This window comes from Macrobrachium rosenbergii, chromosome 2 (genome assembly GCF_040412425.1).
Source record: "Macrobrachium rosenbergii isolate ZJJX-2024 chromosome 2, ASM4041242v1, whole genome shotgun sequence".
Classification (NCBI taxonomy): Eukaryota; Metazoa; Arthropoda; class Malacostraca; order Decapoda; family Palaemonidae; genus Macrobrachium; species Macrobrachium rosenbergii.
This window is the reverse complement of record NC_089742.1, coordinates 74,163,744-74,180,494: the sequence shown is the minus strand read 5'-3', so window position 1 is coordinate 74,180,494 and position 16,751 is coordinate 74,163,744. Positions and strand designations below refer to the sequence as shown.

At 37.6% G+C, this 16,751-nt stretch overlaps 1 protein-coding gene across 2 annotated transcripts in view; it reads left to right on the top strand.

The window, feature by feature from the left end:
• The first annotated feature begins 8,756 nt into the window (after positions 1-8,756).
• The window catches only part of Cln3 (CLN3 lysosomal/endosomal transmembrane protein, battenin), a 97,261-nt gene continuing 89,266 nt past the window's right edge, over positions 8,757-16,751 (top strand). The window contains exon 1 of one of the 2 annotated variants that reach the window (XM_067121030.1): positions 8,757-9,560. In XM_067121030.1, coding sequence (XP_066977131.1) covers positions 9,428-9,560 — 133 coding nt within the window. In that variant the 5' untranslated portion in view covers positions 8,757-9,427. The remainder of the gene's footprint in view (positions 9,561-16,751) is intronic. The other variant, XM_067121035.1, reaches the window with a different exon arrangement.

The following is a 16,751-nucleotide window of genomic DNA, read 5'->3' as shown; positions in this document are numbered from 1 at the left end:
TCATTTAGGAGTGAACGATATGTGTGCGTAGTTGCCATTCACTGTTCAAAAATACAATCACTGACGTTTATGTGCATAAACTGTGGTCCCTTGGCCGCCACCACACTTGGGGAATTTGTGACGTCACAGACGAAAAGATGCTGGCCACGAGTTACACTCGTGCACAGATTCTTATTCAGATAAAAAACGCATTTTTGTGGATCAGCGGCGTCTAAGACGAAGACAGGGTCATTGTCCTTGAGGGTGATAAAAAACCTAATACATTAAGACCATTAGAGTTGCATTACGATACTTGGATGGAGGAAGACGATCCACTACGGTATAATGTCCTCTCAGGTGAAGCCAACATTAAATAACAGGTTAATGAATACCTCCTGGACATAACGAGGAATTTAGGGAAGCAGTCGAACAAGTTGAATGTTGCGATAACTCATCTGGGTTCGAATCCTTATTTTTCCTTTTCGGCTGCTCAGAGTGAGGCGCGGCTTAGCGTTTGCTTGTAGACCGATTTCCTGAGTAGGGTTGTTGCTGTTGTTTACTGAAACAGAAAATATAACTCTTTGATTCTGAGGAGGGCTGTGCAGTTGATTGATTGAGTAAACAACTGACAGCAACAAACGTTCAATCAAACAAACGGCAGTAAGATTAACCTGTACTTTTAGAGTTATATATATGACTAGCAACAAAGTTCTCTTATAATGACTTGAGAGGCAATAACTGTAACTTCCACAGTTAGGCGAGAGCTGTGGTATAAGATATTATTATGCGTATTATTTACGATATGGGTGGCATAAATAGAGGCATATTAATGTATAGAAAGATGAAAGTACCTGTTAACTATAATCAACTTTATGTGACAACATGAACGCCTCTTGGTGACAGTTATTGGCAAAAGAGAGAAATCGTCTGAGTGACTCCTGTTGGGAGAAACATCATTTTCTCACTCGAATAACATCCAATATTCTTAAGACTGAATTTAGACTTCTGGCAACTGAGACATATTTTGCCTTACACCGAAATTCATGCACCCCAATCTCAAAAAGACGACCGACCATTAAAAGGAAAACCACACTTTAACCTTCGCCACGCTCATACCAGTTGAGTTTTTGCACTGTTTTGCTGGGAACTGCCAAAAGCTTCTTATAGAACATAAATTCCGGAGTTTTTTTTTTCCGGGGGATGTATTTTTCTTGGAGTGAATAAGAAGAAGCATTGGCATTTAATCTCCCTTTGTTGAAGTGCAGGGTTTTTAAGTTTTCTGTAAAAGAAAACTACTGAGGTGGCTATTTGTCTGTCCGTCCGCACTTTTTCTGTCCGCCGTCAGATTTTAAAAACTACTGAGGCTAGAGGGCTGCAAATTGGTATGTTGATCATCCACCCTCCAATCATCAATCATACCAAATTGCAGCTCTTGGTCGGTACCGTTCTCGGCTAGCACTCTGCTGGGCCCGCGTTCGAGTCTCCGGCCGGCCAATGAAGAATTAGAGGAATTTATTTCTGGTGATAGAAATTCATTCCTCGGCATAATGTGGTTCGGATTCCACAATAAGCTGTAAGTCCCGTTGCTAGGTAACCAGTTGGTTCTGAGCCACGTAAAATAAGTCTAATCCTTCGGGCCAGACCTAGGAGAGCTGTTAATCAGCTCAGTGGTCTGTTTTAACTAAGGTATACTTAACTTTTCTTAAGATTAAAGTTAGCCATGATCGTGCGTCTGGCACTGCTATAATTGCCAACAATACGTACCACCACCGGTGCGTGGCTGAGAGTTTAATAGGCTACGCCTGAGAGTTTCATGGGCCGTGGCTAAGAATTTAATACAGCATTATACTCTGTACAAAAAACTCGATTACGCCGAAGAAACTTCGGGCTCATTTTTTACTTGTTGAAGTTTTCTTTTATGTGACAGGCTTTTCAAATCGTCTTTGAGGCGTCTCTGATTTAAATGCAATGACATATTGATTTCTGAAATTCCTTATCCCACTCAGAGAGAAAGAACGCGCACCTCTCGAAACTTCGTTTTCTTTTGCATGAAAGTGAGAGGCGATTCGATTGATCTTCTCGGTCACGTTTCTTTTTGTTTATCGATCCCTGAAATTAATTCATATAGCCTTCAAATATTTGTGTTAATTTAATCTTTACTATTTATAACAATCTTTGTAAGCAAGCTGAATATTCATCTGTTGCCCTGTTTCAGTTCATTGGGATACTAGTTTCCAATATTCAGCTTTAAAATTATCACCATTATTTGAATTATTCCTGATTCATGAATCATTCTTTACATTCTTTGTATCTCTGTGCACTTTTGATTCTATCTTTAGTTTGTCTTCCTTCGTCTCTGTCATATAATTGTCGAAACTTTCTTTTTTAAGCAATTTTCTTCAAGTTAAAGTGTATTTTAGTTTTCGGCAAAAGAAGACTATTGAGAAGGCTTTCTCTGTCCGTCCGCACTTTTTCTGTCCGTCCTCAGATTTTAAAAACTACTGAGGCTAGAGGGCTGCATATTGGTATTTGGATCATCCACCCTCCAATCATCAAACATACCAAATTGCAGCCCTCTAGCCTCGGTAGGTTTTATTTGATTTAAGGTTAAATTTAGCCATGATCGTGCGTCTGGTAACGCTATAGAACAGGCCACCACCAGGCCGTTGGCTTAAAGTTTCACGGCTGGGAGTTTCATGGGCCGTGGCTGTACAGAAAACTCGATTGCCCCGAAGAAACTTCTGAGCATTTTTTACTTGTTTCTTTCGGGCACAATCGTCGATTTTAAACCCTTTCGCTTTCAAGTATTTGTTCCTCTACAACATACAATAGCTCCGTCTTTTCATTGAATTACACTTCAAGGTGTATAAGAAAACAAGCAGCTCTTTCACTCGTTTCTTCGTTCTTCAAAACTACCAAACTCTCAAGGCTTAAAATTACTAGATGAGCCTTCTATTTATTACCAACAATGAAGTTACCTTTTCTCCACACGCTCACAAACACACGCACACACACACATACATGACAAGTGCTATAACTAGTATTTCGACCCGTATGCTGAAAGGATTGGAAAGCAAGGCCTCATTAATTTTATTGTTTCCCCTCCAATGAATTGTTGGTTGTACTTTGGGTTACTAGCGCCCTTGTGTCCTCCTTTTTTTTTTAGCTGGCGGTAACAATTTATTATTATTATTATTATTATTATTATTATTATTATTATTATTATTAGTCAGAAGAGCATAACAGGACGCTCATGTAAATTCTATTGCTTTCGCTCTCGCTATATACTTTTCAGCAAGAATGACACTGTGGATTATGTACTTGCTCTGGTAAGTGAGTGGTGTGATCTTAACCATGGCGTGGTGAACACCTGATACGAGATATTTTTGTGGGCATTTGGTTAAAGACCAGTCACTACCGTCGCAAAGCCCTTGGCCGCCAAAACAACATGCCGTGAGGCTATTTGCTTTGGAGGCTGGGTGTCAGTGGGCGAGGAAACTTTTCTTTCTTTGAATCTTCAGCTGAAATCTCTTGTGAACAAAGAGTGCTCCAAAGGGAAATCAGCCTGCAAAGAGAGAGACAAGTTATGGGAGAAGGTGATAAATAAATAAATAAGAGGGAATAGAAAATAAACCCGATGCAATTGAAATTCAGGAGACGTCAGCAGAGAGCAGGAATGAATTTGCTCCTCGCTTAAATATTTGGGGATCAGGAGATTCCACAATTGCACTGGGCAAACTATTCTATTCTTAGCAAACTAAATAGCATAAAGCTGATGCTAGAAAAACTCCACACTGTTTGTAGCAGCAGCAGCCTGCCTAGTCTTGCGAGCAGAGCAGCTAAGTCAGGTAAAAATAGACTGCAGTGGATGTTTGTCACTGTAGTACATTTTATGCAACAAACATAATGGACTTACTTTACGTCTATGCCACAAGTCAGCATTAGGAGTTGGCAAAATAAACTTGACTAATGACATAACTCTTTCCAAGCTTTTGAGGTGGGAGTCAGCATCGGGAGACCATACTGGAGAAAAGTATTCCAAACAAAAAAGAAGAAAAAAGTTTAAAAAACTTAGACATAACAGCCTCGTCTTGAAACATTCTAAAACTTTTCCGCGAGATACCAACTTTTTGAGAAGTACAGTTAAGCAAAATTACGTTATATGCTTCTCAAAAGTCAATTTTTTATTTAAAAGATCACGCTTAAAATCTTAAATGAGTCGCTGACATTTAAAACCGTATCATTTAAACGCAAATCAGGATGCAAAGGCAAAAGTGTCCTGGATCGACCATTTAACATACTTTGACTTTTAGAAGGGTTAAGCTTCATGCCCCAAAGCCTATACTCCACTCATGAATGCATGCCAGAACTCTATGCAACCACAGACCTAAGGCATGGAGATGGAACAACAGCTAAAAGAGTAGCATCATCGACGTATGCAATCAGTTTGTTCTCCAGACTTTGCCACGTGCCACTGGTAAAGGTAATAAATAGCAAAGATCCAACAACACTACCTTGAGGAACACCTGAAATGATATTGCCATCAACATAGACCCTTTGGGTTCTGCCCATTGAAAATTCATCTGGAATATTAACAAAAGGCGCACCAAATCATAATAATCTTAACTTGTAGATAAGTGCCTCACGATTCACAGGGTCAAAGGCTATGCTAGAATCTAAACCGACTTTGCGTGCCCCTGCACCCTCATCAAGGGCACTCTGCAAGGTGGTGGGTATTGACAAGTGTGCATCACAAGTACCAAGGCCTTTACGAAGCCCAAACTGTAATGCTGGTAGCAGGTTACTGTCTTCAACAAACCTACAAAGGTCAGATCCTCACAACAGGTGTTCTCGGTGACTGCCTCTTATTCTTCCCTTGGCGAAACATGAAGGCAAGGGTTCGATAAAAAGGGAGACATATCTTGAAAACTGGTCGCTATTAATCCTTGTTTCGGAGACAGAAATCCACTCTCTCTCTCTCTCTCTCTCTCTCTCTCTCTCTCTCTCTCTCTCTCTCTCTATGTGTCTATTGAGATGAAGAGTCGGTGCAATATATTCAGCTAAAATTATCTGTGTTGTCTCAAAAGTTTGTGTATTAGTTCGTAATGTGCCCTTTGAGGTGGAATAAAACTCCAGGAGACTAAAAGACCTTTCTTGTGCATCTTTTTTTTTAATGTCAAGTAACAATAACTTCATTATAAGCATTTTGAGTAAATACGGAAGTGTTGAACCGGATCTTTCCTAGATTGTGACCCCAAGGGTTTTCGGTTGTCGTTATCTAGGACTGATATTTCTTGGGAGTCATTATATTTATGATATTTACTGTCTTTTGTTAATGTTTTTACGGTCATCCCCAAAGGGGCTTGTACTAAACAGGCCGCAAAGGTGGATACATACTGGTTTAAAACACTTGGGGGTCACTATCCAGGAAAGATCCTTTGAATCATTACAAAACAGTAGATGAAACTAAGAGAGTGTAATCATTTCATTCATTTATGAATTTAGTCATATTTTCCTCATCATATGTGCAAAAATTAAGTTAAGTATACATTAGTTTAACCAGACCAGTGAGCTGATTAACAGCTCTCCTTCGGGCCAGCCCTCTCTAGGAGAGCTGTTAATCAGCTCAGTGGTCTGGTTAAACTAAGGTATACTTAACTTTTGCACGTGTGACGAGGAAAATATGACTAAATACATAAATGAATGAAATTATCACACTCTCTCAGTTTCGTCTACTGTTTTGTAATGATTCAAAGGATCTTTCCTAGATAGTTAAGTATACCTTAGTTTAACCAGACCACTGAGCTGATTAACAGTTCTCCTCAGGCTGGCCCGAAGGATTAGACTTATCTTACGTGGCTAAGAACCAATTGGTTACCTAGCAACGGGACCTACAGCTTATTATGGAATCCGAACCACATTATACCGAGAAATGAATTTCTATCCCCAGAAATAAATTCCTCTAATTCTTCATTGACCGGCCGGAGACTCGAACGCATATGTGTGAAGGAAGACTTTCGTGTCAATGGGTGAGATGATAAAAGTTCCTACGAGTTAAGTTCTGATGCAGGAACAAGAGGAAACCATCAAGTTTTACAAGATCATTATGAAGTTGTAATTGGCTCCTGCCTCAGTTTTCGAAAAGCATACTTCTTGACCTCGGGAAGTGGAGAAACAGAAAACTGACCAGCAACAAATATGAAGTAGATGCCAGGAAGGCTGAACATCATGAATAATTTACAGTAATGAATAATGGAAACCGTATTAATGATAATATAGTTGTTACACCCAACTTTATAATAATAATAATAATAATAATAATAATAATAATAATAATAATAAAATCCGAGAGGATCTTTCTTGTTTGTCCGCCCCGGGTGGGGGCGGGGTAAGTAGGGCATCGGGAGGGTAGGGGAGACATGACACATCCACCCGCCCTCCTGCAAACCTGTTTGTCCTCCCTGGGAGGGGCAGGGTAGGGGAGACATGACGGGCAGCGCCGGGTTCCAGCACAGCGTGGCGGGCCACCAAGCTCGTCATAATAATAATTATCATCACTATTATTATCATAGTTGTTGTTGTCGATTGCGGCATAGATAATATTCAATAAATCAGAGGCTATTCTTTTTGATACTTGGCGAGCAATAAATGCGGTAATAATAATTCTGACTCCATAACATGCGGAAGTCATCCATATTCGAAGACTTATCAAGAACATGGGGAACCACTGAATTGGGAAATCTAGTCATGTTCACAAGTTCTCTCCCTTCCAGTCAAGAGAAAGATTTTAGTTCAAATAATGAATGAGACTGTTCTTTCCTCGACTGCAGTAGAATATGGAAGCCTGTAATCAGTAGCTTTGTTGATCCTTATGCCAGAGATATTATATAAATGAATCCAGGTAAAAAGAGTCACAGGTAAATAAGTCACAAAAAAAGTCACGGGAAAAAAGTCACATTAATCTTTCCCAGATAGTGTCCCCCAAGGGTGTTAACCCGGTATGTGTCCACCTCTGCGGCGTGTTTAGTACAAGCAAGCCTGTTGGGGATTACCGTAAAAACATAAACGAATGACTGTAAATTAATGTGACTTTTTTCCTGTGACTTTTTTCCCCTAGTCAAAATTGTGACTTTTTTCCGGTGACTTTGTTACCGGCCACAGTAGAGATAAGTGCCTGAAGTATTAATAGCCAAAGCTATGATGAATATAACAGAGTGAGTTTTGTCTAAGTAATGGGACAAATAAAAAAAAAACAGAGCGTTTATCATGTTCTTAATTTAAAACAGAGAATAAATTAAAAGATAAGAACAAGTTCACATGCTTTGAATTAGGTATTGAAACACCTGCTGTTCTCAAAATTAAAGATAAAAAAAGATCACGATGCGTCGCGCAAACCAACTAAAAATAATGATCTTATTGGCGTAAGCTTTGCTTGCAGAAGTGAGCTAAACCTCAACGTTTTTACTTTAATTTTTGCCACAATTTAGAAAACAGTCAGTTGTTAGCAGGAGCAGAATTCCTCGAACTCATTGCTCTACAAGTCAGTAACACCACGTTCGCGCCTCCAAGGAGCTAAAATAAGGCCGACTCCCCCACACATCACTCGCCGAATTCCTTGAGAATGAAGGATTTTGCGCTTGTTCGTCGTTCTTCTACTCGAAATATACAGCAGTCAAGCTTTGTTGCTCGTGTGAAGAATTTTTCTTTTTTTCTCTTTTTGAAAAAGCTGAAACTGTATATGCAAGTAAAGGTTACTTAGAATACTTCCGACTCAACGAAGACCTCCTGATACAATCGAGAACAGTTGGCATTTGACGAGGCTTTATTTATCTCGCTGCTTGGTGCTTCTTGTTGTTTTGGTATCGCGCTGAGATTAAGCAGGTTTGTGCTACCTCGCGCCCTTGCCCTATGAGCATTCCTTCGGAGCTCTTTCAGTTTCAAGGGAATTCGCAGTACTGAAGACGGAAGATTTGGGATGGCTTCCGGACCCTGTTTAAAAACTTCCTGTGCCACTTTCTTTGAGGAAAAAGCTTACAGTAGAGAGGTTTGATTCGCAGTGCAATTGTTTTCTGTGCAACCGTTTTTCTAGTTGCAGTTGTATTTAAAAACACGTTTTACGTCTCGTTTAACGATAAACTAAAATTCAGAAAACAAATCAAAAGAAATGAAAATATAGCAAAATTGCACTTGACTGGGCCATAAGCACGACTCAGTGCGGAGCAGCAATCATTCGTTATTCTTGCCCAGTGCTTTTATAATGTGCAAGGCTTTCTTCTAAGACCAAGGATCAAAGCTGTCATATATTTTGACAAGAATTTGCGTGACTGATACGGTAATCCATTGCATGCATCTTTCACGTCAACCTTACAGATATTTTTCTGCTATACTTTCATCAATGAAGTAGGGAAATACTGTTTCCAGTTTCAGCTTTTTAAGCAGTTGAAAAAAAAAAAAATGTTCACACGCACTCAGGTCAAATTTTTTTTTATCCATGAGAATAAGTCAGCAGATTTTAAAAGAATAGTTCTTATTTGTAATTTACTTAAACACACTTAAAAAAAAAAAAGGCAAGCATACGTCTTGTAATGCAGAAACTTTCCCAAAAGTTTTGGTATCGTAACACTCTCCGGGTTGCGTATCGGCTATGACGCTTCATTCCTGAATGGTACTGCAGTAAGGATGAAAGATAAATCTCAGTTACTGTGCGCAGGAATTCTGTCAACCAGAAGACCATTATTTTGAAAAAATGCTGGGGTTCGTCTAATGGGTTACGATGATGGAGCGTGCGTGCGCGTTTGAGAGAGCGAGAGAGAGAAGACTGCTTTCTATCTTAAATCTGCTCAATTTATAATTTTCCGTAGGTGGGGATATTGATCAGTTCGTGGTCCTGACATTTCGTTAACGTCGAGTGGGTTTCGTTCTACAGTTCTGTTGAAAAATTCATATCCAACCTGCAATATCTTTCGTGGCATTCCGAGAAGCCCAGTCTTTCACCTAATACAAACACCAGACTTGTATATCGAAAAGTCTGTTGTTTACTTCTTTCGCCAATAACCGGAAAATACTAACAAGAACTAGACGTTACGGTAGCCAAACCTGCCTAAGGAAGGCATACAGAGTTTGCTGCCAACTGATCAGTGAGCAAGTAAGCGCCGTAGTGTTAGCACAAGACGAATCACGTGTTCTCCAAGTTCCTCCTCGCGGCTGTCAGTCGTGTTGATTTACCGAAAGCTTTCCAAGTTCCAGCTCAGTGGAAACTTTTGTTTAGCGTTCCATTTTTTTCCAGAAATAATTAATGACATGGACTGCACGTCATCGGAACGTTGCTTTGTAACAATAAAGTTCTTAATCTCTTTGACGGATGCGTTTTGAAACAGAGGAGTCGCGCGAACGTTATCGAAATTGTCAAATATAGTTCAAGTCTCTCACGTCGTACGGCTCTTGCAATATGAATCGGCAAACAGTCGCTCCTGGAACATGTAACGAACTTTCGATAGACGTAGATGTTCCGCCGCAACCACTGCATCTACCGGAAAAGGAGTCAGATTTCGACAGGGGTCATCTAACAACGGTTCATGCAGGTAATGTGCCTATTTTCACTGCAAGTTTTTTTGAAGGGGGGTTGCCTGGTTGAAGAAGATTATTCCTACGTATATTTTGTCGAAGATTTAAAAATTTTCTTCACATAATAAGATGTACCCAACTTAGTTCGCTGACAAAGAGAAGTGGTTCGTTTCTTCTCAGTCTGTACATTACATAGAATTTAATTGTGCCTGCCAAACGGAAGGCTGCCTTGCCGTTCTTTCTGAAAAGGGTACGACTGGTAACCTAGTTTCAGCGGCGCGCTTAATAACATCCGGTCACGCAATCCTAGCAAAAGTATTTACACCGCATTTAGCTTTGTCAAATAACGACTTTACCGATATTTTTCCATTCACTGCGACTGTTAGATTCCTGACGAGACATTTTTTCAGATGTGTGCTTAATATTGATTTATGTCAGCCCTCATTCACAATGACATCCCTCTAATGGAAATTGAATTGAACTGAAACTGAGGTGGTTGACATATTTCCTTCAGTCTGTCAAGACAGTCTTCGGCTCAGCAAAAGACTAACCTAAATGCTAGGGTAAGGACAAAGACAGCACCATTACGCTAAGTGGGACCGATCGTCCATTGCGACCCCAGAGAGCAAAAGCAAACAAAAAAATAGGAGTCCTGTTCCATGGCGTGCCAACGTCATATCGGAATTCGAAATGCGGTATGTACTGCGACACGAAGGCTCTCGTACGCGCTTCTCTTTCGCCTTTTTTTTTTTTTAACCAGACATTACTACAGGATGCAGGAAACTCAGCTTTATTATCGTACTCATATTCTCGTGTATCTAGAGAGAAGAGGCTCAAAAGAACTCTAATAAAAACAGAAGTAATGTGGACAGAGTTCGCACGAAGCTATGAAATAAGATTAGTTAGAGAAAGGATGAATGATGTAGAGTATTTCAGATACTATGAATAATGATACCCATTTCAGGTTCTTTGAGCTGGAATTCAGTGAAAGACTAAAAATGGCGAATCAAATAATGGCCAGGAAGAATAAAATTAGGAATGAGATAGACGAAATTGCGTGCGAAATCAAGGTTATGCGTAAGTCGAGTGCGATCTGTGTTATTCAACGGACATGAATCACGGTATGACAGTGAATCTATATTTGAAAGATCTAGTAGATTTGAGAAGAAAGTTTCAAGAAGATATTATTATTATTATTATTATTATTATTATTATTATTATTATTATTATTATTATTATTTTAGTAGATGAAACCTATTCACATGGAACAAGCACAAAGGGGCACTGACTTGAAATTCAAGCTTCCAAAGAATATGTTGATTTCAACCTCCCACCGCAGACCCCACACTGCAGCAGTAACTGATCATGATACAGAGCCAGTGATTTTTCATCAGCCCGGGGTAAATGCGAACCCGTGACATCTGAGTGGCATACCACGACACTGACCACTAGGCCAGCGGATAGAGTTGAATTTAACATAATACGGGAAATGGCGAATGACGCAAGTTTCATGTGTACACAAGATAACGATGAAAGGGAGATGGGTAGGACATATTCACACAATCCTCTGGGAGAAGAGTGCGTGGCAGTACCAGCTAGGCTATCGTGGACGCCGAAAGAGTTGGAAGACCCCGACATGCTTGGATGAGGAATATGAGGGGAAGACTTGAGATGAGTGAAGATTTATACAAGATAAATATCAGCAAATACATTAATGGCGAAGTGCCTAAGAGGCTCTTAGTGTGTGTGCATACACACACACACACACACACACACACATATATATATATATATATATATATATATATATATATATATATATATATATGTGTGTGTGTGTGTGTGTGTGTGTGTGTGTGTGTGTGTGTGTGTGTGTGTGTGTGTGTGTGTACTAAAATCTATTTAATTTTATTATTCTGGTAATTGTAATTATAGTATATGGCCAAGGAAAAGGATCAAATTTATTTTTAATTTATTTTTTACCTTCATTTCTCAATTTCGTCTATTTGATTCCAATTCTCCTTCTCACAGGCCGTATGTTGAATCTAAAGGATTGTTAACTGATAGTCATTATACATATAGGAAGCAGTTAGGTACCTGCGTTGCTCTTTTAGACTTGACATGCCATTTGCAAGGGAACCTTGAAAAGAGTTTTGAGTGCAGAGTAATTCAGATAGATTTTAGTGCTGCTTTCGATTTAGTAAATTACAAGGCACTTATTTATAAACTTCAGAATCTTGGAGTGGGAGGATATGTTTTAGGATTACTTCAAGATTTCCTTACAGGTAGCAGCACCGAGTTGCTGTGAACGGGATCTTTAGTGAACCAAGACCTATTGTATATATCTGGAGTTCCACAGGGCAGTGTTCTTGGTCCACTGTTATTTTTAGAGTATACAAGTGACATGGTTGTTGGCCTGGAAAACAAGATTGTTCAGTATGCTGATGATGCAACACTTGTGGGTGTGGTAAAATTTCCACTCTTGAGAAACGAAGCTGCCCGAAGCCTCAGTCGGGACATGGACCGGATCAGGGATGGTGTCGATGGGTATGAGGTTGAACTCCGGTAAAACGAAAACACTATTGACTAGGAGATCTCGTGCAGATTTCTCACCCCATCCTCCCCTTCAGGTGGATGGAACTTTGCTGAACGAGTCTGAAGTTTTAACTATTCTAGGTGTAACCTTTGACTCGCATCTAACTTTTGAGAAAAGTTAAAAAGTTAAGTATACCTTAGTTTTACCAGACCACTGAGCTGATTAAAAGCTCTCCTAAGGCTGGGCCGAAGGATTAGACTTATTTTACGTGGCTAAAAACCAATTGGTTACCTAGCAACGGGACCTACAGCTTATTGTGGAATCCGAACCACATTATAGCGAGATATGAATTTCTGTTACCAGAAATAAATTCCTCTAATTCTTCATTAGCCGGCCTGAGACTCGAACTCTGGCCTAGCGAGTGGTAGTCGACAACTCTACCGACTCTCCCAACGAAGAACTGTAACTTTTGAGAAACATCTAATGAAAGTTTCAGCAAATGCCGCACGGAAGTTAGGTATTGTTCGTAAGGCCTCATATATTTATAACAGTGATAAAATCAATGCAGCCTGTTTTAGGTCATTTGTACTCCCTTTACTAGAATACTGTCCTCCGGTAAGGATGACTGCTTCTGCCAGAGACTTATCTCTTTAAGGTAGAGTGGTTCGTGGTGGTAGGTTTCTGTTTCCTAATATTGGCAATCATGACTTGGACCATCGACGGATGGTCTCTTGTTTGCCACTTTTTCATAATGTATTTCAACAGAGATCTTTCACATTCACAACTGATCCCTGATCCCCTTTATCTGCCGAGAGCAACCAGATTCGCTGAACAGCATCACTACTATGTAGTAAATGTGCCTCGCTGTCGAACCTCTCAGTTCCCCAGATCCTTTATTCCTCACACCGCTGGGCTGTGGAACAGATTCCCAGAGGAAGTCATGCAATTGGAACTTCAGAAGTTCAAGCCAAGGTGCAATACATTATTACCCTAAAACTCTTCTCCTTGCATTTTAAAACATTGTTATCTATTTGTTCATTTATTAATTTATTTTTTTTCTTTCTGTATTTCCCTTTACCTTCTCTTACTTCTTCCTAATGAACACCATATTCTTGGGAGGCTTGAATTTCAAGTCAGTGGCCCCTGTGGGCTTGTTCCATATGAATAGGTTTCATCTTCTGAATAATAATAATAATAATAATAATAATAATAATAATATATATATATATATATATATATATATATATATATATATATATATATATATATATATATATAATCCATACTCCGTCGAAAATTAAGAATGTCACTGACAGTCTAAAACTAAGTAACGTCGGGAATATATATTCTTTTACCTCTGCATATTACAATGAAAAATTAAATATTCCTATTTCTTTTTTGGCAAATATCATTTTATTAAGTTGAAGTTCTTGATTTTGGTTAACTTGATCTCTTCATTTTGACCTTCGAGTGTATTGCAACAGATGCTCCTATTCCTGCTGAGTGATTCCAAGAGAGTGTCTGGGCATGAATACTATGTCGTTGTTTTTGATTAAGCTGACCGTATGCCAGCACGGGCTCTTGCTCATAGAGCAGCTCGTAAAACTGAAAACTAACTTTTCTTCTCAGACCAGTCGTGAAATATATCAGCAAGCACAAACGGTGTCAGCGAGAGACTGGTGCACTGCGGTCTTGGGGGGCACACAAAAAACAATATTCTGGACGCTGTAGATACTCACTTCCTTGTATGTAGTGGCATTCTACTTTTTCATTCGTTAATTTCCTTTTCTGTTCTTGATTATTTTTTCTAAACTTTTTACTGTATATATATATATATATATATATATATATATATATATATATATATATATATATATATATATATATATATATATATATATATATATATATATATACATATATCCATGTAGTTTAAGGCGTCACTGTAGTCCTGACTTCTTGTCTTCCGTGATTCGAGCCCACGAGACGACGAACTTATTACTAACTAGAAAATTCCCCTTCGGGTAACATATATGAAAATATATTATTTCCGGGGTAGAGTGAATTGGAAATTAAAGGACGTTTGCAGCTTAATGCTTGTATATGAATCACTGTGATAATAATAATATATATATATATATATATATATATATATATATATATATATATATATATATATATATGAATGTTATACATCACAGTGTGTGTGTGTGTAACTATCTCTCTCTCTCTCTCTCTCTCTCTCTCTCTCTCTCTCTCTCTCTCTCTCTATATATATATATATATATATATATATATATATATATATATATATATATATATATATATATATATATATATATATATGTGTGTGTGTGTGTGTGTGTGTATACAAATACACAATGGTAAAAGTTTAGAAAAGATGATGATGAACACTAAAGGAAATAAACAAATGAATAAGCAGAATGCCGCGACATGCAAGGAAGTGACTATCTATAACATGCATAACATTTTTTTTTTTTTTGTGCTCTCGCTGACACCGTTTGTGCTTGCTGATATATTCCTCGACAGGTCTGAGAAGAAAAGTTAGTTTTCAGTTTTAGGGGCTGCTCTATGAGCAAGAGAAAGTGCTGGCACAAGGCCAGCTTAATCGAAAACAACAACAACATAGTTGTCATCCTGCGACACTCATCTTGGAATCACTCAACAGGAATAGGAGCAATCTATTGCAATACACTCAAAAGTCAAAATGAAAGGATCAAGTTAACTAAAATCTAAAATTTCAAAGGAATAAAATTATTTTTACCAAAAAAGTAATGGGAATATTTAAATTTTTATTGTAATATGCAGAGGTACAAGAACGTGTATTCCCTGATGCTATTTAGTCTAAGACTATCAATGCCATCTTTAATTTTCGACAGTATGGGTCATATATATATATATATATATATATATATATATATATATATATATATATATATATATATATATATATATATATGTATATATATATATATATATAAATATATATATATAATATATATATATATATATATATATACTTAATATACATATATATATATATATATATATACATATACATACATATATATATATATATATATATATATATATACATATATATATATATATATATATATATATATATATATATATATATATATGTATATATATATGTATATATATATACTGTATATATATATACATATATAACAGGAAAATGGTAAATCAAATGATGGCCAGGAAGAATAAGATTTAGAATCAAACAAACGAAATTGAGAAATGTATGAAAAAAAAATAAATTAAAAGTAAAACTGATCGTTTTCCTTGTTACTTACTATATATATATATATATATATATATATATATATATATATATATATATATATATATATATATATATATATATGTATATATATATATATATATATATATATGTGTGTGTGTGTGTGTGTGTGTGTGTGCTGACGTTACTGTAACATAACACTGAACAGCTGTGTGGAACCTAGTTTTTACTCACAGATGCTCACTGCGAGTCAGAAATTCATTTCTGTGAAACACGTTCCCATGTGTTCATTTCCATCATATCTCACAGTGAAAGGGGTAAGTCGAATGAAATGTTAGCAAGTCGAGCGCCGATGGGTCGGGGAGTTGGGTAAAATTCGCTGGTATGTTAGGCCCAGGACCCAGTCGCCTGCCCGTTAAACACCTTAGGTACGTAAATACCTCGGCTCCAATACCTTGTATGACCTTTGTGCCCGAATTGCCAATGCCCCGGACTCTCACTCGAAAGACCGGGGTTCGGTCCGTGGTGAGTCAGAAATTCATATACATATGTATAATATACATATATATATATATATATATATATATATATATATATATATATATATATATATATATATATATATATATATATATATATATACAAATGATCACAAGAAAAAATATGCATATTGTTACTCAATTTTGTCCTAGATCTTTTGGAGAGAAGAGGTGCATAATAACAAAGATTTACAATGCTTATGCCAGAGTGAAACACAGTACAAACGAACGTACAGACGTGTGGGGGGGCGCGAGAAAGCCTTCGGTATGACAAAAGGTAAGCGTGTTATTTACAACTTTTGTTTCTCTCCAACTATCTCAGCCCACACACGAATTCGTTTCTTTTGGAAATTCACAGGTAAATCATTTTGCTATTATTATAACAAACCTGTTCACAGTCTTTAACATCCGTGCATTTTACAGGTTTCTATGGAATACGCAAATGCATCAAGTTCATAAGTTCTTAGACTGATATTCTCGTTCGTGACAAAACTTTCTTTCATAAAACTAGACTAAGCTGTTCCTTCCTCTCTTCCATTTTGTAATATAGAATTCGTCACATGACACATCATGTCATTGATATACTCGGCCTTTGGATTTGTGGGAGATATATAGATGACGGAATTAGATGAAATTTGAGATGAGGGAAAAAAAAAAACAAATCCTGTTACTCTTTTGGACAGATTCAGTGTGAACAGACAGTAAAAAAATATTTGACAAAAATTTAAAACACGCTTTTATTAAAATGCACTAGAAAGTGAAAAATAAATGTTTTGAGTCACACCAGGATTTTCTTACAATTAATCATGTCTTAGAAAATAAAAGCGTGGGCGCCAAACGTGGATAG